This window comes from Lontra canadensis, unplaced genomic scaffold (genome assembly GCF_010015895.1).
Source record: "Lontra canadensis isolate GAN:19392208 unplaced genomic scaffold, GSC_riverotter_1.0 scaffold18, whole genome shotgun sequence".
In the NCBI taxonomy this organism is placed as follows: Eukaryota; Metazoa; Chordata; class Mammalia; order Carnivora; family Mustelidae; genus Lontra; species Lontra canadensis.
The window spans coordinates 8,392,182-8,419,669 of NW_022631012.1; the positions used below are offsets into that span (position 1 = coordinate 8,392,182).

The 27,488-nt window shown below is 38.3% G+C and overlaps 1 protein-coding gene across 1 annotated transcript; it reads right to left on the minus strand.

Moving 5' to 3' along the window:
- Nucleotides 1-1,431: 1,431 nt before the first annotated feature.
- Nucleotides 1,432-27,488, minus strand: ZDBF2 (zinc finger DBF-type containing 2). The gene is made up of 6 exons (XM_032859841.1): nucleotides 27,470-27,488; nucleotides 22,994-23,046; nucleotides 22,167-22,244; nucleotides 21,022-21,126; nucleotides 14,146-14,273; nucleotides 1,432-8,761 (listed from the first exon to the last, which is right to left on the minus strand). Exons 4-6 carry the CDS (start codon nucleotides 21,079-21,081, stop codon nucleotides 1,432-1,434), a joined length of 7,518 nt encoding a protein of 2,505 aa, XP_032715732.1. The 5' UTR covers nucleotides 21,082-21,126; nucleotides 22,167-22,244; nucleotides 22,994-23,046; nucleotides 27,470-27,488.

The window sequence follows — 27,488 nt, forward strand, 5'->3', positions numbered from 1 at the left end:
ACGCCATCATAACATACCCACAGGTTAAAAACGGCCCCTGAAATAAAACTACATTTAGACACCAACTGTTACACTATATTTCATTAAGTCTAAAGTAACACATTTTTATCTCTGAAATCATGGTACACTGATCTAGTTTCAATAAGATATGGTTTATACAAGAGAGTTGAAATTCATGTTTCCTTTAACATTAATGATAGAAAGGATCCAGGATCCTTGTCTTAAACAGGGTAATTAGATGTGTCTATACCAGCTCAACCAGTGTCCCCAAATAAAGGATCTAAACATGTTCTGAGTATCTCAGACCTAACTGCTTATCTTAACGTCTTTTGTTTGAACTATTAAAATCAGTTAGTAAGTTTAAGGAAAGCCAAACGAATGTACAAATATGTAGTTTTTCCCTTGCAAAACTGGCCTCCATGTAGGTTATCAGTTTTATTAGATCTTCTGAAATACTAAGATTACAAATAATTTGTTAAGGACAATTAATGGTCTGCCCAAATTACCAAAGCTGTAATTTTAGTTCAATTTCAGTTCAATAATTACAGAAAATGATAGGATAGTGGCTGAAATATTTTTAAGAGGTAAGGCCATAAAGATAACCCAGATTTTCATATTAAACCACCAGTACTTCAGGTGGAAAGGAATAAAGGTGGTGGGAAACATAATTACACTGGCAAGATCATTTTCCCCTTGAGATCTAATAATGCTAAAGAAAAACCTACAGAGACTGTATATGTGTCCAAATAAGTTAGAAACTTGCAAATCCAATTTAAAGGTAGCAGAAGGAGTTTGTGTGTATGTATAGAAAATCACTAGGCAGTTTTTAAAAACTGGATCAAAGATTATGGAATCTCATTTTCTTGGATGCTTTTAAAAGAAAGATCAATTCTATTTTGTTGGTGATTATTTAAATCAACCTCACTGGAAAGCTGAGATAACTTATTCTAGTTTTTTAATTCTCCAGTTAGAATACGGTATTGACAATGCCACTCTGAAACGCACAGAAGTACATATTCCTTTGTTTCAATTTTTAAAAAGTAAAAATAAGGTAGCATTTAATGTTTGCCACATTCATTTTTGCAGTATTATGACCTGCTGACATGAGATACAATCATAAAAAATAAATAAGAGGGACGTGATTTGAAGGAGAAAAAATGTGTATATATACTGTGCTAAATTATAGCTATAAATTAAGGTGAGGCTCTTCTACGGCAAATGGACAAAGGATGCGTTTGGATCTCTAAAAAAAAAAAAGAGAGAGAGAGAGAGAGACCTTAAACACTAATTTTAAATGAATTATAAAAGTTCTGAAAAATAATGTCTGTAGCAAAATAGTTGAAGGTAATTTTTTTTCACCGAAGCTGGGAAAGCTATGTGCACAAATGTGTTTCGAGTGAAGCAGGGACTGCTCAGCTCGCCTCCACGCGTCTAGGCGGTCTCGTTGGCCTCTCGCTTGCTTGATAGCCGAGTCCTCATCCTGTCGGAGTAGGGCACCTGGGAATACAGGCTTCTCAAAGCGTAGATCTTCACGGGTCGGGAGAGTCGTCTTCTCTTCTTCCGAGAGCGTTTCTTACCTTTCCTCCTCCTGCCTGCCCCACCCTGCCCCGGCGGCTTGGGGGCGGAGCCGGGGGCCGTGAGGGACCGCCCCTCGGCCGCCCCGGCCGCCCCCGCCGCCACCGGCGGAGCTCGCGGGACCGAGGGAACCCGGGGAAGCCGCGGGGCCGGGGGAAGCCGCGGGGCCGGGGGAACCCGCGGGGCCGGGGGAACCGGCGATTCCGCGGGAACCGGCGGATCTGCGGGCACCGTCGGAACCGACGACCTCAAAACCATATGGGTGGTGCTCCTCGCCGCCGCCTTCGCCTTGGGGGGTTCGCATTTCTTCTGGTTAAGACGCAGTCGGAGAAAGGCGCTCCTGGACTGATACTTGCGACGCAGGAAAGAGTATTTTGAAAGATACTTTCGAATGATATCGTTTACTTTGGTCTGAATCCAAATTGGCCGTCTTTCGGAAGCGATCCTGGGCTGTGCCTGGACACTCATCGGTTTATAAACCTTCGTGGGGAAGTCTGGCTTGTCATCATTCGTTGTCACCCTCCTCTGAATTTTCTTTTTACCTTCTGAGAACTTCCCGGTACCTGCTCCCGAAGAGGTCCCGGCAGCGTCGCTGGCGACGAGCGTTACCTGGAAATTACTTTCCTTCGGAGCTGCGCCCGCGCTAGCGCTCGAAGTCCCCGAAGTCCCCGGCCGTGAAGTTCCCGAAGTCCCCGGCCGTGGCACTCGCTCAGGTGAAACAGGGGCCCCCGGATAGGCCAGCAATTCATCTCTTATGGTCAAAACGGATGTTGGGTCACAGTCTTCAGCGTCCTCATCGCCTGAACTGGAGCTCAGGTCGCTGAGACTAGCTTGAAGCCAGTTAACTCTGTCAGGGTCTGATACATCTATGCTCAGAGGAGGATTAATTACAATTTCCTTACTCAGTGGGTCATAGTAATTAAAGGAGCTCCGTTTGTATTTGTACTCTATGCTAACATCCCGACTTCTGGGGGTGCGGTATTTTTTAGCGAAGTTGGCAGTTTCACTGTCCTGAAATTTCATGTTTGAAGAAATAACGTAGACTAAGGCATTGGGTTGCAAAGGCTTCAGAACTTTAGTACATGTTTCAGGATATTCGTGTGCTCCAATTTTCACTTTCTTTTTTGTTTTTTTGTCCTGTTGAAGCGAACGCTTCCCTGTTGGCGAGTCGTCCTCCTGTCCACTGTCTTGTGTGTCTGACTGATTTGAGAAATTGGTTTGAGTTCCATGGCTGACTTTTACAGCCTGACATCGAGCAGCCAGTCGCCATGATTGTTCATAATAAGGCCTCTTGACTGTAGAATGATGGCTAGATTTATCTAAGGCCACTGGAAAGTCATCGGTATCTGAAACGCCACCTGCATTATCATCACAATCTGAAAGAACTTGAATTGCGGTAGTGTCCTGACTCGGGTCAGTCCAGGTAATCTTTTTTTCTTCATTCAAATTTTTTTTTTTTATCTTCCTGGTCTCACCGTCATCATCAAAGTAACAGTGGAAACGACCTTCCTTAAATTCTTTCACAAGAGCATTAATTTTCATGTCATCTTCTCTCATTATCTGAGACCACGTTTTCCCCACAAATGAAGGAGGGACATGCGGCAAGGCTTCAAGGACAGGTTCATCAGGATCATCTTCTATGACCTCCTTTACCTTTTCCAGGTTCCTGGCAGGATCAACTATGAAAATAGAGGTTGGGTGGGAATCACGGTTTGTTTCTTCTGGGTCCAGAGACATCTTCTTGTAGAGTCCCGTTTTATTAACCGCTTCTTGAGGCTGGTCAGCGTCAGATTGAAGAGAGCACTGGAAACTCATTCCAGAACCACATGGTTCGCAGCTCATACTTTCTGGATCTGCATGTTTTAACTTCAAAATCTTTCCCTTACTAGCCCTCTGATGGACTGCGGACCCAGAAGAGGCACTACAACGCACTGCAGAAACAGTAGCTTCACAGTGCTTTTCTTTTCGGCCAATGGTTTCTAGACCTTTCCTTTGACAAATGTTGATTCCTTTGTCTTCTTCCTGGAGCTGCTCAGCCATTGGCTCAGCATCATCTTCCCATTTAAAATCTGCTTTAGGACTATCCGATTCACAACTCTTCTCTTCTGAGTCAATAATTTTCACCATTTCTTTATCAGACTCTTGTGATGAGTAAGTCACAGACCGATCTGGGGGGTCGATTTGAAAATTTATTTCGGAACCGTAAGACTCACAGCTTGACTCCTGCAGAATGATATAGTCTTTCTTCTGGTTTACCACTTTGAAAGTCTCTTTGCACTGGTTTGCCAGTGACTGCGGAGAGGCTTCACAAACATACCCTATTTCAGAACCACAAGAGTCACAGCATTCCCCTTCTAGATCATAGCCTTCCGTATTTATACAATTGATTTCTTTGACAGTCATGTGAGGTGAGTCAATCACTGGCTGAAAAGGCATATCAGACTCCGCAATCACTTCACAATCACTATCACTGGTCACCAGGTCCACAAAGAGCATCTTTCGAAGATTTGCTTCTTTAACTGACACTTGAAGTTCGTTAACCACTATTTCAAGAGGGACATCAGAATCACACATTAATTCCGAATCACTAGGTTCACTGGTCTTTACTTCCATGCCAAGATGCCCTTCTTTCGGAAGATCTATTTCTTTGCACACCACTTCGGACTGGTCAACTTCTAACTGCAAATGAATACCAGAATCACATTTTATTTCAAAAACACTAGGTCCACAGCTCTTATTTTCTAGGTCATTTTCCAAGTTTATTTCTTTGACAGCCAAAGGAGACTGATCAATCACAAAGTGAACAGGAACATCAGAATCGTAACTTACCTCGAAGTCACCTAGTTTGTAGCTCTTATCTTCCAGGTAAATATGGTCTTCCTTCCAAAGACTGACTTCTTTACCAGATTTTTGAAGCTGGTCAGCCACTGACTGAAGATGACCATCAGAAATGAAAGTTATTTCAGGACAAGCGATAGTGCTCTTGTCTTCCAAACTGGCATGTTCCCCTTCCAAAAGGTGTGGTTGCTCAACCACTGATTCAAGAGGGACATTTGAAACATAAATTATTTCAGAATCATTGGGTTCATAGTCCTTATCAGCCAGACAAACATGTCCTTCCCTCAGAAGATTTATTTCTGCAATAGCATCTTGAATTTCATTAGGCACAGACTGAAGAGGTTCATTAGAATCAAAATTTATTTTAGGATCACTAGGTTCCACAATCTTCCCTTGCATGTCAACATGTTCCTTCCAAACGTTCATCCCCTTAACGACTTCTTCAGTTTGGGCAGCCACTGACTGATAAAGGGCCTTAGAATCATACATCATTTCAAAACCCTTGGGTTTATCCTTCTTATCTTCCACATCAGCTTCATCCCTCTTATTTTCCACATCAGCTTCATCCCTCTTATCTTCCACATCAACTTCATCCTTCCAAAGGGTTATTTCTTTAACAGTTTCTCTAACCTGCTCAGCCACTGACTGAAGAGGATCCTCAGAATCAAAACTCATTTCAGAACCACCAGATTGACTGTGCTTATCTTCTACTAGCTCAGTATGGTCCTGATCCAAAATAGTTACTTGAGGTTGATCAATTATTGACTCAACCAAGAAATCAGAATCCAAACTCACTTCAGAACCACTACATTGGCTGCTCTTATCTTCCACGTTCACATGACCTTCATTCTCCGGATTTACTCGTTTAATAGCCCCTTCAGGTTTATCAGCCACAGACTGAAGAGAAACACCAGAAGAGCGTATTAATTTAGAACCTTTAGTTTGAACCTTTTTATTTTTCATTACAACTTTCCCTTCCTTCCTCAGGTTTGTTTTCTTAACCACTTCCCTAAATTGTCCGGTCAATAGCTGATGAGGGTCACCACAATCATATCTTATCTTAAAATGACTAGATTCACGGTTTTTATCTTCCAGATGAACATTTTGTTCCTTCAGGCGGGTTAGCTGAGGTTGGCCAATGACTGAATGAAGAGGGGCACCAGTATCCAAATTTACTGCAAAACCTCTAGCTCCAGTACTCTGACCTTCTAGGACAACACGGTCCTCCTTCAAAACAGCAATGTGAGGCGTTTCAGTCATTAAGTGAGGAAGGACATGAGAACCAAACATCATTCCAGAACTGCTGTATTTATCACTCTTTTTTTCTAGAACGTGCTGTTCTTTCTGAACATTGATTTCTTTGACCGCTATCTGAGGTTCAGTCACTAAATAATGAGGGATGTCAGAACCTGTTGCAGTACTTCTAAATTTAGGACTTTTACTTTTGAATTTAGCATGCCTTTCTTTTTGGAGCCACATTTCTTTAACAGCGGTTTCAGGCTTGTGAGTCACTGACTGATGAAGATGGACACCAGGATCCAAACTTGTTTCATAAACGCTTAATGCATTATCCTTATCTTGTAAGTACATGTGTTCCTTCTGATGGCTTATTTCTTTAACAGCTATGTTGGGATGATCAGTCATTAAATGATAAGAAAGGTCAGATTTCACACTGATTTCAGAAACACTAGGCCCATTACCTTTATTTCCCAAGTGTATGCGCTCTTCCTGAAGATTCATTTCTTTAAGGGGATTGTTAGAATGTCCAGTCATTGAATGAAAAATACCATAATCCAAACTTAATTCGGAACCACTAGGCTCATTGTCCTTATTTTCTAAGTATATCTGCTCTTCTTTTTGAAGATTTAGCTTTTCCATAGCTACTTCAGGAGGGTCAGTCACTGAATGAGAAGGGACATAAAAATCCAAACTTATTTCAGAACCACTGGGTTCATCATTCTTCCTCCCTAAGTGTATATATTCTTCTTTCTGAATGATTATGTCTTTAACAGCCAGTTCAGGTTGATTAGTCCCCGAATGAACAGGTATATCAGAATCAAAAGTTACTTCAGCAACACAAGATTTATTAGTCTGATTTTCCAGATGACTCGGTTCTTCCACGTAAATAGCTACTTGAGGCTGGTCAACTCCTGAGCGAAGAAGAATATCAGAGTCAAAAGTTATTGCAGAACTATTTGACCCAGAGTGCTCACCTTCCAAGTTAATGTGCCTCTTTCTTATTTCTTCCATGTCCATCTCAGAATGTTCAGTACCCGACATAGTAGGGGGATCAGATTCAAAAGTCAGCTCAGAACTGGAGCACCCATAGCTCTTAACTTCCATGTCAACATTTAACTCTTTCAGACTTATTTCACGTTGATCACTAGGTGACTGATAAAGAGAGGCACGAGAATCGGAACTTTGATCAGAATTGCTAGATTTAACACTCTTATCCTCCAGGTCAAGAGCTACTTCTCGAGCATTCACTTTTTTAACTATTACTCCGGACTGGCCAGCCACCAATCGAGCATCAGTGTGAAAACTCATTTCAGAACCATGAGAATCATAGTTCATATCCACAGGTTCATTCTTCTCTTCCAGAAGGTGTATGTCTTCAACAGCCCTCTGAGATTCATCAGTCACTGTCTCAAGAGAGACCGCATAATCAAGATGGGCTTTAGCACTGCTGGATTTAAGGTTCTTATCTTTCAGGTAGACCTGTCTATCCTTTACATTTCTTTCTTTGACAACCAGGTGAGGATGCTCAACTACAGACTGAGGAGAAGCATCGTTCTCAATACTTGTGTCTGAACAACTTGAACCATAGTTCTTATCAACCAAGCCGATGTGAACCTTCTCAAGTTTTGCTTCTGTGACAGCCACTGGGAGTTGGTCACCTACTGACTGAAGAGGAAACGGAGAATCAGTACTTACTTCGGAGCTACTAGATCCGTAGTTCTTATCAACCAAGTCAATGTGTTCCTCTTTAGGAAGGTTTCCTTCTTTTGCAGGTTGCTGGGGGTCGTCATCAGTTGATTGAAGTAAGGCATCACATTCAAAATTAATCTCAGAATCACTAGATTCATAGCTTTCATCAACCAGGCTAATAGGCTTCACCTTCTGAGCACTTACACCTTTAACGATTACTTGAGTTCGGTTGGTAGCCAAGGGAAGAGCGCCATCACGATCCGAACTCACCACAGAAATGAAAGATGTCTTATTCTTACGCTGCAAATCCGCGTACACTTCCTTTGAAAGGTCTACTTCTTTGGCAGTCACCTTAGATTCATCAGTCAGTGAACGAGGGGAACTGCAGTCAAAACTCATTTCAGAAGCTCTCGAATCATAGTTTTTCTCTTCTTGGTCAGTTTGCTCCTCCTTCCAGAGGTCTTGTGCAGTCTCTTCGGGTTGATCAGACGCTGACTGAAGAGAGCCACGAGCAAATTTCACTGCAGAAATCACTGAGCTCTTCTGTTCTAAAAAGGCTGACTTATTAAAAACCAGATGCTTTTCCTCTTGGCTATGATCCATACCAGGAAGGAATTTCTCACGGTGCTTTGCTGTAGCATCTTCAAAGGTTCCCTTATTAGAAGGCATGCCACTTTTATTCAGGCCGATTGCTTGGTTGACAGCTAATTTAGAAAGAGATTCAGCTTTTAAGGAGCCTTCAGTACCCATAAATTCACGGACTTTAGCGCCAGCTGACAAGGCTTTACGCTGAGATTTTACAGCTTCCTGTATAATCAATTTATCTGAACTTGTACCTAAAGATTTCCTATTTGGTTCTTTAGGTTTCTGATATGAAACTGAAGTTTCTAGGTTGGATGACAGCACAGGATTTCTAGAGCCCCTGTCTGGCTGTTCAAGGTATCTGTCAACTTTGTTCGGGTCACATTTTCTGACTGAATCCGAACTGGCTGCTGCTGCTAACTTAGTTGTTTTAGGTGTAACTGGTCTGTCAAAGGAACTTCCAGCTAAACAACTAGCAGGAGCACTAGAAATCACTGACGGACATATTAAGCTTGGTCTAGTATGTGTAGTTTGACCAATACCAACTGGGTTAAATTCTTTCATGCCACTCCCAATTTTCTGAATGAAACCCAAGGGTTGCTGCTGTCCCTTCTCCAGTTTTTGAATAACTGATGGTCTTACTGAAACACCCTGTATACATTCCTGAGATTTGCCGGGTCTAGCATGTAACTCTTTACTAGGTTCAGAACCCTTGCTGGAGCTCTGTCCTTTTACGCCAGCGGCATCCTCAGTTGCTTCTTCAGAAACAGAATCATCAACAGGAACCACTTCAGGAGGTGGCGCAGTATTCATAAGACGTCTCTCGTGTTGGGTTGATCTAAAAAGCAAGGGGGAAATCCATAAAAATATTCTAATATCTATTTTAAATGTTACAATAAACGTACAATAAACATTTTCTTGCTATCCTGGGCCTCTTAGAGGACAAAGAATCAAGGCGATAACATGAGGCTATATACCGTGTGTATATTCAGGGAGGGAAATCAGTAGAGAAGGTGGAGGCAGCTCCACCAATTGCTACTTAATAAACACAAAATGGCTCCTAAACATAAAAGGCTGTTAAAAAAAAAAAAGCAATATATCATTTATCAGTTATCCCAGAAGTCAACAGCAAAGTGTTACATATGTTACTTAACCTTCTAGGCTTCAGTTCTCTCCCTCAAGAAAGAAATTAATGTTATTTTTCCCTCATGAGATTGTTTTGAGGAGTAACTTAGTTGTTATATGTAAGGAGCATTTTTTAAAAGCCTGGAAAATATAATCATTCAAATGTTAGCTATTATTTAACACACTGTTGGGTTTTTAAAAGTTTTTATTTAAATTCCAGTTAGTTAACATACAGCGTAACATTAATTGCGGGTATACAATTTAGTGCTTCAACACTTCCATCAGATGCCCAGCGCTCGTCACAAGTTTAACTCCTTAATCCCCATCACCTATTTCACCTCTCCTCCAGCCCACCTTCCTTCTGGTAACCATCCATTTGTCTTCTATAAGTTAAGAATCTGTTTATTTGTTAGCCTTTCTTTTTTTCCTCTTGTTCATTTGTTTTGTTTCTTAAATTCCACACATGAGTGAATTCATATAGTATTTGTCTTTCCGACTTATTTCACTTAGCATGATACTCTAACTCCATCCATGTCATTACAAATGGCGAGATTTTATTCTTTTTTATGGCTGAGTAATATTCGTGTGTGTGTGTGTGTGTGTGTGTGTGTGTGTGTTAGGCTATTGTAGATAATGCTGCCATACACAAAAATAAATTCAAGATGGATTAAAGACTTAAATGTGAAACATGAAACCACTAAAATCCTAGAGGAGAACACAGGTAGTAACCTCTTTGACACTGGCTGCAGCAACTTCTTCCTACATGTCTTTCTGGAAAAATAAACTATTGGGACTTCATCAAAATAAAAAGCTTCTGCACAGTGAAGAAAACAATAAAACTAAAAGGCAACCTACCCAAATGGGAGAAGATATTTGCAAATGACCTATCTGAAAAATGGTTAGTATCCAAAATATATAAAGAACTTATTAAACTCAACACCTAAAGAACAAATAATCCAATTAAAAAATGGGCAGAAGACACGAATAGACATTTTCCCAAAGAAAACATACAGATGGCCAACAGACACATGAAAAGATATCTAGCATCATTCATCGTCAGGGAAGTACAAATCAAAACTACAATGAGATGTCACCTCACACCTGTTAGAATAGCTAAAATCAAGGGTGTCTGGGTGGCTCAGTCAGTTAAGTGTCCAACTCTTGATTTGGACTCAGGTCATGATTTCACGGTCACGAGAGCAATCCCTGCACCAGGTTCTATGCTGGGCATGGAGCCTGCTTAAGATTCCCTCCCCCTCTTCCTCTGCCCCTCGCCGCCACCACCAAAAAAAAAATTTTTAATTGCCAAGAGGAGTTGAGTTAATGGAACATAGTTATCCCAGATGGGACCTTGAAACAGAAAAAGTCATTAGGTAAAAACTAAAAACAGCTGAATTAACTACAGAACTTAGTTAATGTATTAATATTGGTTCATTAATTGTAACAAATGTGCCATAGTAATGTAAGTTCTTAGTAATAGAGAAACTAGGTAGAGAAGGGATATAGGAACTCTGTACTACTTTCTCAAGTTTTCTGTTGATCTAAAACTGTCCTAAAGTGTAGTCTACTAAAAATAAATCAGTTTTTTTAAAGTAGATTAATACCTAAAAAATACCTTTATTAAATATTTTTCAATTTGAGAGATGCTTTAATCATCTAAGAGAAATGTATACATGCTCAGCCACATGCAACTTTCCTTTAACATGTCATAAATATCATTACTTCTTTCCCATAAAAATTTATTATAATTAACACTAAAAGAACATTTTTTTGGTATTTGTAAAATTAAAAAGTTAACCCAGATATCAGAATAATACAGGGCAAAGAAATTCCAGCATGTTTCACACTTCTGAACTCTAATCAATAAAAGTGTAGTACCATTACCATTTTACCCTAGTTTTTCAGAACCCTAGAAGACTATCACAACATTCTCAAAATAAAATTAATCTTGTAACGTTTGGCAAAGGAAGTAAGGAGGAATCATAAAATCAAACAATTCGGCAAAATCCCAAAAAAGTTAGGAATCACCATCTAGGTGCTTTGATTTGCCTCTGTATTTGCATGTGGTTAAAATTAACTAAATCACAATCTATATTTCTACTCATTTTAAACTAATTTCACAACAAAATCCCTCTAAAAATCTAACCATTAAAGATTAAAACCCCTTTTATCTAATTCTTGTGCTAAATTTTTAAAATCTATAAATAAAATAAAAACTACACATCAAACCTATGAGATGTAAGCAAAATGGAAACCTCACACTTTTAAATCTTCCACTAAAAAAAGAATTAGCAGACACAAATTAACTAAATGAGCACTTAATTCACAAAGAAAGATAATCAAATTCCCCCCCACCCAGGAAATCTGAGGAAATTAATTAGGAAAAAGGAAAACCAATAAATAGAAAAAAAAATAAAGAGCTGATTTCAAAAAGATTAAAATAGAAAAACCTACAATGTCTAGATAAGGGGGAAGAGAAAAAACTTTTAGAAATAAACTCTGTAATTTATAATGCTTATAAACATAAATAATGTGTTAGCATGGGATTAAAAAAAAACTCGAGGTAAAAAAATGGAATTCAAAATCAGATCTACTGATGGGAACGTAGATATAGATACACAAACAGAGGAATTTACGTTACAGGTGATATTTTTCTGTTTTTAAAGTAATCTCCACACCCAACATGGTGCGCAAAATACACAACCAGGAGATCAAGAGTTTCATGCTCTACCCACTGAGCCAGCCAAGCGTCCTTACAGGTGACATTTTATATCAATGGAGATAATTAATATACTTTTACAAACAAATAAGAAGTCCTGCCTCACACCACATATGGCAACAAATTCCAGGAAGATTAAAAATATTTAAAAGCAGAAATAAGGACATGAAGAAAAAGACATGAAAGAAGGCACAAAGGAAAATTCCGCTTACATCTAATTATGTCAAAATGTTTAATTTCTATATGGTAAAGGACAATACACACAGATGAAAGACACATGACAGATGCTGGGAAAATAATTATATTTAAAATACAAAGGACTATTATCTATAAATATTGCATACAAATCCAAAATACAGAAACAATTCAATAGAAAAACATGCACTGTCTACAAATAATCCATAAAATAAACATATGGCTGAAAAAAAACTTATGTAAAGAGATGTTCTATTTTACTCATAAGTAAATAAAGGCTAATGAAGGGATATGCCTTTTTGGCCTATTATGGGGAAAAAAAGAAGTTGCTAATCCCAGTGTTAGCAAGAACAACAGTAAATGAGCACTCTCATAGACTACTGGTGTATATGTATGTTATATAAATTGTATATAAATTGGCATAGTCTTCTAGGAAGTGTCTCAAGAATTTTAAAGTTCCACACACCACCTGAGCAACAAAATAAGTAACAGTAAATTATTAACACCCATAGGAGACACAGCCATGAGTTTAAAATGATATAAATAGATAAATAAGGTAACCAGAAAGCTCTTCTTTATGGAGGCTAACATACATAATAACTGTTTCAGGGAAGAACCATCAATGAACGCTTACAATAAATGGGTGGAAATGAGAAACAGGGTATTTATTTACATAGTCTCAAAGTAGTTCTCCACAAGTCTTATTAATTATAATGGGGAAAGAGTAACATTAGAGAAGCCACCTTAATTAAGTGATCCAAGTTAACATCACCAGCCATGAGACATGGAAACATCATGGATCGCTTCAATACACTGAGAAGGGCACAACACCAATTATAATTTACTCTTGTTCCAAATGCATAACCTAACTTTAATCATGAGAAAGTGTCAGGCGTATCCCAACTTGGGGAGATCCTACAAAATAACTGTCCAGCAGAGTCCAAGGCTTGAAAGCAAAGACTGGGCAACTGTTCCTGATTAAGAGTGTCTGAGATGGGGCAACTAGATGCCATGTGTGATCCTGGACTGAATCCTGGTCCCAGAAAAAAGACATTAGGAAGACAACTGACAAAATCTGAAGGAGGACTATCAATAGCATGTAATTTCATGGCTTTGATCATTGTACTGTCATTATTTTAGATTTAACATTTGAAAAGTCCAATGTTTTTGTAGCAGTTTTACAACTTTTCTGTAAGCCTGAAACTATTCCAAAATGAAAGGTTAAAAAATAGAAAATATTTTCTAAGGCCCAGAAACTTGAGCCCAGAAGTTCAAGTTCTAGAATTCTACATCACAGAAATAGCTGCATGTACAAAATGTCTGTTGAAGCATTGCTTATACAAGCTATAAGCTGGAAATTTATACTGAGCCCAAGACGGTCTATCTTTCCGACAGCTAAAGAAAGACATTTATTTTTTAAACTTTTTCCCCATTTAAACTTTTTCCCCATTTGCTCAATTCTTGGTTGTGACTTGCAAAACAAAGCATTCAAGAAGTATATCCTTTTTCTACTGCTGGTGCTTATCTCAACTATTCTGCACAGATATGCTAATAATCTGTTTTGCTTTATCTCCTACAGCTCTAGCTGCAAACCTGCACACAGTACTTAATCTAATCTTCTACCAATGTTTTCTTTGACATACATTAACGCTTAAATGTTATCAAAATATTTATTTTTATTAAAACAACCAAAACACTGATACAAAAAAAGCTATCAAGGCACTGACAGATTAAAAAGCAGATTCCATTTGTTACCTCTTCTCTTCGGTTAGCAAATAATTCAGTTAAGCTGGAATGGACTTACTTTACTTACTCTGCTGCAGTCACCAGCTGGTCCGTTCCTGATCTTCTAAAGGCTATTTTTGCCCCCACCATATTCCCCTGCTTAATCCTACGATATACTTAACAGAACACCTTAATGATGGATAACCATTTATTGACCTAAGGCTTTTATTTAGAAAAAAGCAGGGAGTGGTCCGTATCTTCTACAGTGAAATTTCTTATTTAAGCTAGAAAAGATTTTAAAATAGGAGCAAAGAGAAGTTACCAGGTAAAATTTCACTTTATATTCTTTAATGAAAAGATTTATTTCAAGAAGTACGAGACTGGAGAAACAGTCTGGAAAAACATGGAACATACAAGAACGCTGTGCTAACAGAATTCCGGTCAGCGACTTTCTTTACCTGTTTTCTTGAGAATGATACGGGTGGTGCCGGAGCACGTCCTGCAGGAATCGTTCCATCAAGCTCGTGGTGCCCATCCTCTGTCGATTCTGGGTGGTCAAGTATCTGTGCTGGGCACTGGCCATGTGCTATTAAAAAGAAAACACACACTAAGCAGTTTTAAACAGGTAATACTCAACAGTAGTGAGAGTTCCACAGATGGATTCATTTAGATACTCTGGGTAGAAGTATAAATTGAGACAGCCTTTTTGCACAGCAATTCTAAAATGTGTATCAAAAAACATAGAAGTTTCTTTCCCTTGGATATAGTGATTACATTTCTCTAAATCTCTTCGGAAATCGTCGTAAATGTGGACGATTTATGCAAAAAATGAGGCTTATCACAGCATGACAACAAAAAACTGGAAATCTTCAAAGTGTCTAACAGTAAAATCTATAGCATGACCTAAGACATAATACTATGCAACTACCTAAAATAATATGAAAAATTTTACATAACATGGAGAAATGTTAGATAAGAGAAAAATGGGGGATGCAAAAATCACATGTATGCTTTTACCTAAACCTGTGGTTTTAAAATATACAAACAAAAATAAAAGAAGACAAAATAAAAAATAAAATAAAATGTACAGACAAATCAATGGAAGAAAATGCACCAAAATCTTAAAAGCATTTACATTTGTGGGCTACACTTACAGGTAATTTTAATTTTTTTCTTATAAATTCTTATATTTGTACTGAGAAAATATTTTTATAAAAATCTGTTAAAATAGAAAAGAGGGTTGTATCACTGTATTTGTAAAAGTTGAAGATTAATAATGCACAAAAAGTCCATCATTTTTCTTCAGAGATTACAACTCCTCACTTAAACAGAATATTGGAATAAATACACAGAATTTTTCTATTTTGGGGCGCCTGGGTGACTCAGTGGGTTAAGCCTCTGCCTTCGGCTCAGGTCATGATCTCAAGAGTTCTGGGATCGAGCCCCACATCGGGCTCTGTGGTCAGCAGGAAGCCTGCTTCCCCTACCCCCCTGCCTGCCTGTCTCTATGATCTTGCTCTCTCTCTGTCAAATAAATAAATAAAATCTTAAAAAAAAGTTTTTTTTTCTGTTTTATAATTCTCTCCACAGAAAGAGCCTGTGTTCACAAGTGTCATTCAGTGAACTATCTAGAGGTGTGGGAAAGAAGCCTACTGAGTCCATGTAATGCGTCAAACACAGTGCTATTCCATTCACAGAGTCATCTCATCAAATTTTCACTGAGTCTGAATCTTGTCCCCATTTTGATATAAAGAAAGTAAAACACAAAGGATTGGAGTAAAGTGCCTCCAGCTGAGCATCCAGGGACAAAGCCAGGGTTTCATCTGCATCTAACTCTAAATCTTATCCTCTTTCCCTGTAACACGCTACTGCTAATGCCCTATTTCCAATGTGAGTTATTGACAACAATTTAATAACATGTTTTCATTTAACAATACCAAGGAAAAGTCCTATTTTAAATATCATAGTAAAGATGCCAAAAGAACTTAAGCCAGGTTGCCAGCTACTGACCACTGTTAACAACTCCTGGAATTCTCTCCTTCCACGCTGACTTCAGGGATCTACTTTGATGCTGCCTTTGCCCCAGTAACAATCTAAATTATGACAGTCTCAAGATCCTCCGCCCTCAAAGCTCCCCACTGTCCAGTACCCTTGCCCTCCTGGTTCATGAAGGGAACAAAGGTACAAGGAAACAAATAAAGGTTCAACTAAAATCCAACCTCATCCTCTCTCTGCCTCAGTAAAAATTTTAAAAAGTCAACATAAATGGAAAACTTGCACTGACACAAACCACAGATAACACCACACTATATATCCCAGGTGTTGTCAGTTTCTTTAAATTTTCTGAATTGACATGTACATAAAGATAAGTGCACAAATCCTATGTATAGCTCAATAAATCATCACAAAACGAAACACATCCATAACCATCTATCCATGTAAAACTAATGAGCACTCACAACCCTTCTAATGTCCCATACCAATCTCATATTCCTTTCCTCTTCCCCCAAATTAACTATTACCTAAATTTTGACAATATAGATTAGGTTTGAAAGTTTCTAAATTTATGTAAGTGTAATCATACAGTCTATATACTCTTTCACATTCATACTTATCCAAATTAGCTGTAGTCCATTCGCTTTAATTTCTGTGTAGCATCCCATCATATGAATAGACCATATATTATTGATTCATCTCATTCTTTTTTTTTTAAAGGTTTATTTATTTATTTGACAGATAGAGATGACAAGTAGGCAGAGGCAGGCAGAGAGAGAGAGGAGGAAGCAGGCTCCCTGCAGAGCAGGGAGCCCGATGTGGGGCTCGATCCCAGGACACTGGGATCATGACCTGAGCCGAAGGCAGAGGCTTAACCCACTGAGCCACCCAGGCACCCCAATTCATCTCATTCTTGATGGACATTTGTGTCTTTCACAGCTCATGGCTGTTATAAATTATGCTGCAAAAAACTTTCTTAAATGTGATTTTTGGTGCCCACGTGCATGCATTTTTGTTGAGTGTATTAGTAAGGCTGGAACTTCTGGGTCATAAGATTTGCGTATACTTAGCTGTAGTACCCTCTGTTGACTAGTCTTCCAAAATGGCTGTACCAATTCGCACCTTCCTCAGCAATGGATCATAGTTTCCATTCCTCTTTCTCCTCATCAACACTTGCCATTGTCAGGCTCTTTAATTTTAGCTACTGGAAAGGGGGGTGGGGATTCATGTTGTTTCACTATTGCTTTGCAATTTTTGTGATAGCTTTTCATTTTCCTGGCCACCTGGATATCTTCTTTTACGGTGTGTCCAAGTCTCTTCCTGTTTTTCAAGTGCATCTTTCTTTTTTTTAAATGAACTATAGAAATTATTTATTCTGGACATGAGCTCTTCTTTCAGTTATGTGTGTTTCAAGTATCATTCCCTGTGGCTTACCTTTTCACTTTCTTTTGGGAGGGGTATCATAAAGTGTGTGTGTGTGTGTGTGTGTGTATCCACAGCTTTTCCAGGAATAGTTACAGGGCATTTTTCCACCTTCTTAATCATCTCTCATTGCTTCTTACTGCAGTCCAATTTACCATTTTTTTTTCTTTGCCAGTGCTTTCTGTTACAAGTTTAAGAAATCTCTTCCTACCTCAAAATCATGGAGATTTTCTATTGATTTCTAGAAGCTTTATTGTTTTACCTTCAATATTTATATCTATCATCTACTTGGAACTGACTTTTGTGTCCAGGATGAGATAGTAATGGAGTTTCATTTCTTTTTCTCCATATGGACAGCCAACTGACCCAGTACCCTTTACTGAAGAAATTCCTGTCCTCACCATGCTTTAGCGCCACATTTGTCACAAATCAAAGACTCCAGAATCTTTTCTGGAGTTTCCGGTTTATTTCCATAATCTTTCTGACTTTGCATCCTTGTCTTAAAGACTGTAGTTTAGTAATAAATTTGGATATTTATTACTTCTGACTTTGTTCTTCTTCTCCTTCAAGAGTATCCTAGTTTTTCTTAGCATGTACATACATACCTTTTGCATGTACATACATATTTTTAGAATTGGCTTAATTTTCATTAAACACAATTTTTCTGGAATTTTGTTTGGAATTTCACTGAATATATATATTTGAGGAGAAATGACATGCTTATAATATTGATTTTTTCAATCCATGAACACGGTATAGCACACCAATTATTTAATTTTTCTTAACTTTCTGAATGTTTATACTTTTTTATATAAAAACCTTATATACATATTTTGTTACATTTATTCCTGAAGAGTTGATGTCCTCTGATGCTGTTGTAAGCATCTCTTTTAAATCTCATTTTCTGTATGGTGTTACAATATAAAAATACAATTTCTTTTTATGTTGGCCCAAGAAGCTTTCTTAAACTCACTAAAACAATTTTTTTAATTAAACAAATAATAAATTCACTTATCAGTTCTAACAGTTTACCTAGATATCTTTAGGATTTTCTATGTTCACAATCACACTGTGTACAAATAACAGTTTGTTTCTTTTTATCTAAACTTTTGTCATTTTAATTTCTTTTTCTTTCCTTATTTCCCTGGCTAGGATCTTCAATAAAATATTAAATATAGTTTAATTCAAGCACCAAGTCTATTTTCACTTAATATTCTACTAGTATATTTCTATTTAAGCTTTGTTTTTATTTTTAAATCTGTTTTTTATTATTCTTACCTATCCGATGTCCCTATTTCTCTTCTTTCTTGCCTTCTCGTGGGCTGCTTTTTATTATTCCAAGTTTTCCTTTTCTGTTAACCTGGCAGTTAGTTATAGGCTAGGCTCTTTTTCTAGTCTATTAGCAGTAACAGATTATAACAAGCAGCCCAGAACTTACCAAGATCTAAAATTACTTGTTACTTTTACTCTCTTTTTTTTTTTTTATTTATTTGACAGAGAGAGAGAGAGGTCACAGTAGGCAGAGAGGCAGGCAGAGAGAGAGGGGGAAGCAGGCTCCCCGCTGAGCAGAGAGCCCGATGCGGGGCTCCATCCCAGGACCTTGAGACCATGACCTGAGCTGAAGGCAGAGGCTTAAACCACTGAGCCACCCAGGTGCCCCACTTTTACTCTCTTCTTGAGCAAGGACTTAACTTGATTTACTCTCTTTACAGTGTCTATGCCATTGTTGTTGACCCCTCATACGAGATACTACGCATTTAGATCTCCTACCACCTTTCCATTGATCTTCATGCCTTCCCATCTCTCTGAGCTTCCAACTGGAATCATTTTCCTTCTATCTGAGGAACTCTTTTTAGGATTTTCTTCAGTGAGGATCTGCTGATGCTGACAAATTCCCTTAATTTTTTTTTTTTAAATATTTCTACTTCACTTTTTTTTTCAAGGATGTATTTCTTCAGCACAGAATTCTGAGTTGGTAGCTGTATTCTCTTTTGGTTTCCATTGTTTCTGCTGAATATTCACCTAGATTTGGGCACTGTATTTCTCCACGGCCTTAAAAGTTCTCCAAAGCCATGAAATTTATCCATTTCTTTAATCTATTTATTTAATTATTATTTATTTAAACCTTTTCAAATGAATTTATTTAAACCTTTATACTTAGTACATATTACTTTGACTGTCATCAACATTTTTTTAATGTTTGTTTAATGCATGAGTATCTAAATGTCTAAAAAATTATTTTAAACCTTAAGAAAAAGTTAGACTGAGTGCTTACTGAATACAGCTTGTAGTTAAAGATTTAGTATGTTTTATTACTATCAAAAGTTCAACAAATAATCTTCCAGTCAAGTGATGCTATAATTATCAACTGTGACAGAAATACTAAAGAGAGCTTTGAAACTCATTACCTGCTGCCTCGTGCTTATAACCAGCATTAGAAAGTTTTTTTTTTAAGGCAGAGAGCTAGAAATCACAATAAAAACATTTCCTTAGTATGAATTTAAATGATGACTGTTGACAATTAAAACAAATGCAACTATATAGTTGAATCTTTATGTATTACAATTTGTCTGAGATTTCACTTGGGATAAAACAGTCCAGCACTACCAGGACCAGAGCTTCGTTATATTATGACTTCACCTATGACACAATTCCTCAGCCTAGACCCTGAAGAAAACCTTGAGACTCTTCCAAGATAACAATCCCGGTCAGAGGACTACAGCTACTATTACCATGAAGACTTGCTTCAAAATGTCCATATACAAGGCTTCACAAACTCTTCCAACAAAAAGAAAAGAAAGGAGCACTCCTCAGTTCATTCTAGGAAGCCCCAATACCAAAACCAAAGACATCACGAGAAAAGAAAGCTACAGACAATATCCCTTATGAATATAGATATAAAAAGCCTCCACAAAATGCTGGCAAACCAAATCCAGCAACATACAGAAGGATCAAACACCATGACCAAGTGGGATTTAGCCCAGGGATGCAAAACTGGTTTAACAGCTAAAACTCAAATCAATATAATTGCTACGGACTGAATTGTGTCCCACCCCCAAAATTCGCATGTTGAAGTTCTAACTCCCAATGTGATGGTCTTTCGAGACAGGGCTTTTAGGAGGTAATTAAAATCACAATATATATTTTTAAAAATTAACTGAAAATGAACCAAAGACCTAAATGTAAGAACAAAAACTAAAATTCTTAGAGGAAATTACATGGCATAAATCTTCAGGACCACAGGTTAGGCAACCTTTTATGACACCAAAAACACAAGCAACAATAGGAGGGGGGGAAAGCTACATTTCACTACAGCAAAACTTAAAACATTGGTGTGTTAAAGCCTAAACTTCAAAGTCCTTCCCTTATTCTACAACGTCTTCTAGAATCTAATCCTCCGAAGTCTTCCCCTCTCACGTAACACCTGCTCCAACTGGCCAGCACTGCAGCCACACCGGCTGCCGGCTTCGGGTTAGCATGCTGACCACCCCTCTGCCTTGGGGTCTCCGTTCTCTCTTCCCTCTATCTAGAAATTCTTCCCCAGAGATAAGCAAGCTGGGATCCCACACTTGGTTCAAATCTCAACTCGAATGTCACTTCCTTCACCCCACTGGCTACTCTATCTAAAACTGCACTCTCTTCTCTCTTTTGTTTTCCTCGTAACATTTATCCCAATCTGACATATCCCTGTATCAAAATTTATATGACTATTTATTTTCTGTCTTAGCACACTATGAAGTAAGCTTCATGAAGAAAGGTAGCTGAATTTGTTCACAGTCTCACCCTGAGAACCTTAAACAGTGTCTACCGACTAGAAGATTTGCAACACCATCTGCTCAGTGGATAAATAAATGAATAGAACGTATTAAATAAATGAGGTCTTCTGAGGTTCAAGCATGTTAGCAGGGGCCTCTCACCTGTTCCAGGTTATTATAGCGCACGCAGCAGTAGCTGCAGTATCCTTGTCTGCTCTGCATGGTGAATGACCAAAGTCAAGCGGCTACGGTCCTGGAAAACTCAAACTGAAAAAAAAGACAAATGGCAAAAATGCAATCATTCCCTACTGCCGTGCAGAAAACAGCTGTGATAGTGTCAAGGAGCAGAAATGCATCCCCGAGTCCGAGGCACTCTTCTTTCTGATAATTATGGAATTAGGCAAGGCTGCCGTGAGCTGCTGCCTCCATCGGTGAGCCTGGAGTGCATACGAGAGCTGTGCATCTTCTTCTCTCTCTCTCTCTCTTTTTAAGATCGGTTTATTTATTTGACATAGAAAGAAAGAGGGAGCATAAGCAGGGGGAGAGGAAGAGGGAGAAGCAGACTCCGCGTCACACTTACCATCTAATACTGCCACGAAAATAAAGATACTGCACGTACCTTTCGGCTTACTCCACAAAGGGGCAGAATTTAAAATAAATTATCGGACAGAGTCGTTAAAAATCAAAATTACTAATTCATGTCTGAAACACAAGACACTTCTCTTCTGACAACCACATAAAACAAGTTAAATATGAGGGATTTTTTCCAATCGGTGAGATGAGATTTCTCTACAAATCAAGTTCCCACATTCCGACTCCCTTAAAACTATAATCCTTCAACATTGCCTTATTACAGTGGTTCACAAGCTGGGCTGAATATCAAAATTATTCCCCCAAATTCTGATTTAGTAGGGCTGAGACACAGCCTAGAATTCAGAATTTAATTCCCCAAGTAATTCTGATACACAACCAATTTATTCACTGACACAGAGTGTTTACTATTACTGATTATGTTAAGTAATAAATCAATACAATTTCAATTTTGGAGCTGTTTCATTAAAGTGCAAACAGAATCGTAAGAAATAATTTCATCATGTTTTAATTCTAATTAATTTAAACATTCTTGTCTGTTGGAAAATACGTAACAGAATGATCCTATATTGTGTTGAGTATTTCTGATAAGATGATTCTGCAACACAAAAAGTTTACTAATTAAAATCATCCTTTAAAAATGAAATCACAGCTTTGAAATCAAAGAAAACAGGAGAGTTTTATTAAATGAAAATGCTACCATAACATTCCCTTACCTGTTACGTCTTACTGTAAGAAACTCTGACTTTCTAACTTCCACGCTTACGGGGAAAATAAATCAATTAAACCAGCCTCTGAAACAGAAGAGTACATTAAAAAATGACTTCCTTAAAATATGGTCTTTTTTCTATGACTTTCCTTCATTTACTGACCTGAAACAGCAAAATGAAACAAGCTTTAGTTGAATTTATAGACAGAGCAATTTTCCAGCTGAAAGAACCATAGCACTTAAATCTGAACTTTGAAAATCATAAAATAACAAGCTTTTTAATGTTTTTTCAAAATATATTTAAAACAATCATTGAATGAAAGGTAAAATTAGAGTACGAATCTAATATCAAACACAAAACTGAACTTCAGTTTTTTTGATCTTCAACACTTACAGTCTTCAATTCCCATTTTTATTTCCCATTCCCATTCTGCGTTACTATCAGACAATTCTATGACATCTCTATCATCTCTTGTCACATACATGCCGTGATGACAATGAGCTACAATGACTCAGAAGCACCCGGATGTGCATTTTTAAAACTTTGCATGCGAGAAGCCCCACCTGAAAATCCTACCGAATCAGAATCGCCTGGCAGGGAGCCAGGCACATGCATGTCATGCATATTTAAAATGCTCTAAGGTGATTCTGAGACAGGCTGAAGCAATGACATAAGTCATCATTTTTTATGCACTAATAAAATTCTCACTTATTAAAGGGATCATTTCTTTGGGGTCTGGGATTATATTACTTTTCACAACTGAATGGGTCTTTTACTACCAATTCTGAATTCTACTGGTACCTGGTATTTTCATAAAGTAACAAGTCACCTACCTTGAGTAGGAAAGAGCAGGTATTACATCAGCTGTATTAGTCCTGGCAAACATCTGTAAATTAAAGCAATTTAAAAAAAAGATAAGCCCCCTAAGTATCTTCCACGGGCCAACTACGTACCCCCCACAAAGAGTCATAGTTAAGTTTGAAAAATAACACAATTATGCTTCAACGGGGAAAAAAAAAGATTAACTCTCAAACACACGAAACACTTTAGATACTGTGACTCACTGAATCCTACATGACCTCCTAAGATGCTCTGGAGCAGAGTAACTCTGACAGCCCACCCATATCACCCACCATCCCATATTTCACATCTCCGGGTTTCAGGAACAAGCAGCTACAAAAGAATAAACTGGGTCCCTGGTAAGGTTAAGAACAAAGATGCTACAACCTCCTATGAGAAAGGTTCATGGGAAATGTTTGAAAGAAATATTTACATAAAATTAACTTTGGGTCCTGGACTAACCACGTAACTCAGCTCCTATGTTAGTTTCAATGAAGGATGCTGTCAATTCTTTATCATCTCTCTTTATCAATAGACAATTAAGCCAAATTATCCATTTTTTTATTCTTCCGCACTGTTGCTGGCAGTGTGTTGCCCCTTGCCTGGAATCACTGGTTAACAAATAATTCCAACACTTGGGTTCAGAAGAGCCCGGGACAGCATTGTCTATCAAAGAATAAATATCTTTGCCTACCCTGTGCAGAGTTCCACACTAGAAGCTTTAAAGGATAGAAATAGACAAGCTTTCTTGCTCTCAAGTAGTTTAAAATGACATTAGGAAATGAATGCAAAAATACCAGGTGGTATCTGAGAAATGCACAAAATAAGTGCCAAAACGTCACAGTGGATGTGGTTTTTTAACCGGATATTGGAAAGTGGGTAGGATTTGCTTAAACAAAGATCAGGAAAAAGTATTCCAAGTAACAAAGACGCATAAGCACAAAAGCAAGAAAGCGGAGGTACATTTAGAGATAGTAAGCTGACAACTTCAGATGGAGCCAAGATTTCATTTAAAAATTTAAGGGGCAATAAAGCAAGAAAAGTAGATTCAGTTTCAACATATTGTATTTAAAAGAAAACTTGAGAGTTTAGACTACATATTTAGGCAGTGTGGATATTTTTTTTGGAAAGCAGTTTATACAGAAAGCTTTAAGAAAATTCTGGAACAGAATTTAAGAAAATTCTGGGACAATGGTTCTTCCCTCTTCAAGGGAGCTTTTCACAGGGTAAGTTAAAATATTCAGCACCATTTTGTAGAATATTGGAAAAATTAGGTAATGTCCAAAATATCCAAATTCAAAGGATCAGTATTAGAGCAAAGACTTAGCCTCATTTATGCTTGCAAATTAGGAAAACACACGTGAGTTTTTCTCTTTAAAAAATTACTTTTATTCATTTTTATTAGGAAAATTTTTATTATGGTACAATTATAAAAATAAAGAGCATAAAATCAGTCATAATCCCACTACCCACCATTAATATTCATCATATATTCTTTGTTCTAAACATGTTTTTACAAAAATGGAATGACACCAGTCTACTCTATAGGCTCTTCTCTCACTTAACCATATGCCGTGGCACCTCTGTATGATATTATATATAATTCCAAAACAGAATCTTTAGTAACTGTGTAGTATTTTACCCGTGTAAGACAAAAGCCCTCTTATCTGACAAGATAAGAGCTAGCAGTCAGTGAGTTAACGATTTAAAAATGAGAAAAAGGACTTTAAAAATACAGACACACATCATCAATACTTTGTCTAACCTAAAATATATAAATGTATATGTTTTGATTCAAGGCCAAGTTAAGCTTTTTGTTTCACTGAGGTTTTTTGTGACGAAGACAGCTAGAGTTCCCAGTCATGTTTTTTTCATATTTTCATAAAACCACATAATAATTTACCATCAATGAGTTTTCACTTTGGTTCCTCTAAAATAGAACAAGAACTTAAAAGACCTTTCTAAAACTGAGAGCAGTATTATGATTAACATTTAAGATTTCCCCCAACCTTTTACAGTTGTCACACCCAATTAAGTACTCTAGCAATGGCGTTTTTTTTTCCTTTGAGTGCAAAGCATTCATTTTTTATAAAAATAATAATGCTATACAAAAAGACAATGCTTACATTCTATTTCATTAGTTCATGAAGCAATTAAAACTGTATAAACTGATGGGGGGCTGTGAACAAAGACCTCTGAACTGCCTGAGGTGACTTCAACACAAATGTCTCAAAATTGCATTTTTTTTTTGGTCTATTTCTTGCACACCTGAGATCTGTACCCACTGCAGAGATAAACACACTACTGAAATGAGTTCAGAGTTGTAGTGTGTGTTTCCCAAGCTGACTGCGGTATTTTGAAACAAAAGCTAACAAAATCCAGAATCCCTATGGGAAATATTTTTCAACCACCTAACAAGAGAGACACCAACTTCATATTAAATTTAAAAAGACAACAGAAACGCTTTGGGTTCATTGAGTAGGATCATCTAAATTACCTGTCTAGCAATAGGAAAACAATTGGGGAGCAATCACAAAACAATGGCCAAATGAAATAAAAAAACCATGTTATTTCAGTGTCCCTTCCCTTACGACATTAATTCATTTTCAACTTCCCACTTGTCTGTATTATCCATCTTCTGCATCTGGTGACAAGCATTATCCTAGAACCTCCATTCAGTCTTAATAAAATAATAATGGCTAACTTTTACTGAATACTTAATCTGGGCTAGGCACTATGTCAACAGTTTCATATGCATTATCCTACCTGAATGGCAAACAGCATTAAGAAATTGGTGTCCTGGGTACTCCTACTTCATAAATCAGAAAACTGAGGTTTAGAGAAAAGCAGTATCTTGTTCCAGGTCACACACCAACAAACAGTGTAGGGGGATTTGACCCTAGGTCAATCTGAGCAGTTTATGCTCTTAACCTCTTAACTCCCATAAAAATATTTCATCTCTGTATTTTCAAGAATGCTAATTGATTGTTTTAATATTATGTGAAAACAAATAATTAGGAATCTAATTTGCTGCAATAAACACTGTCACATATTCCAAAGAAAAGAGTAAAGATAACGTTCAGCTTAATTGCATCATTGCTCCCACTCTGAGATCTGTGCTGACAGTCCCTTGGATTAGGGACTTTCAAACTTAATTAGCATGGCACAGAGGAAGCAATACATTTTATATCGCAACCCAGTACACATACGCAATCACACATGCAACGCCACCTTCACACGCATGCACCCTACACACGCACCAGCCCCCCCAAACACACACGCAGTTAAAACAAAGCTTACAAAATTTCCTTGCTACATGTAATGCATTCTGATATTTCCTATGCCATCTTATTTCGTTAATTTCAAGTGCTAGCTATGACCCACAAAATTCATTTCACAGTTCACTAATGGATGAAAACTGCAATCTGAAAGAAAACACTGCCTCACCTTAAGCACAACCGACAATACTTTACAGAAGATGGCTGTTAACCCTGAATTCAGCTTTTTTCTATCCAATATCTTGGCCACCGCGGTGATACTTTGTCAAATCTCTAACGAGTTTTACTAAGGTTGGCCACTGGCCAAGGTGCAGGGAGAAGAAAATTCTTGCCTTCCAGGCTTTGGGTCCAAATGAGTGCAAGTTAAGAAGGCAGTGCAAAGACGCTTCTGCACTGATAGAGAAAAAAGCCACAACGCATTAGGCAAAAAAGGCAGATTACATTAGTATCCCCCTTTATGTAACACGAATATGCGTTTACGTACCCCTAATTGTTAATACTGACTCCCTTGAGGATGAAATTGCTATGGGCTTTTTCAGTGGGTTCCCCCCCCCCATAGTATATAACTGCTGCAAAACAAATTAAATACAATTCCGTTTTGGGGCTTAAAAAAAAAAAAAACGTTTTAGTTCTTTGCAAGCCAGCATCTCGTTATGCATGTCTTCCCCGCGCTGCCAAAATCATCGCGACGGAGAACGTTAGGAGCTGCAAAGGGCCTTCTCAGGAGCACGTAATAACGACGGCGTAATCTGCCCAGATTTACACAACTGTTGCGCCACAATAGTGAAACGATCGTTCACACAAAAATCTTAACGCTCCCAAAAGAAATTCCAGTCGCCAGAGACTGATAAAGGCCTAGGTCTGGGGACAGCTGGATACAGCGCAGGGCATTGGGGGAAGGGGATCTGCGGACAGGTGGCTCCGGATCTCGGCCCCACAGGTGCCCCCGCAAGTCCCTGCGGGTACAAAGCCCCAAATCCGAGCTCGGCGGGCAGCCCCCTCCCCACCGCCCAGCCCAAGGCCTCGTCCGCGGGCCCCTCCGACCCAGGGCCCCCGGACAGAAGCACAAGGCAGCCTGCGCCCCACCTCCACCCCACGCCCCAGCCACCTTGATCCCGGCCCGGAGACGCCGGCCCCGCTCCCGCAGGAGGAGTAGAAAGGGGAGTGGGGAGACGAGACGCCGAGGAAGACCTGCGAGGCGGGTGCGGGA

Excerpts from the sequence above, each read along its gene's own strand:
- ZDBF2 (XM_032859841.1), bottom strand. The coding sequence starts at position 21,081 with ATGCAGAGCAGACAAGGATACTGCAGCTACTGCTGCGTGCGCTATAAT. Across the intron at positions 14,274-21,021 it reads GCTATAATAACCTGGAACAG|CACATGGCCAGTGCCCAGCA; the intron begins GTGAGAGGCCCC and ends TCTTTTTAATAG. Across the intron at positions 8,762-14,145 it reads TATCATTCTCAAGAAAACAG|ATCAACCCAACACGAGAGAC; the intron begins GTAAAGAAAGTC and ends CTTGCTTTTTAG.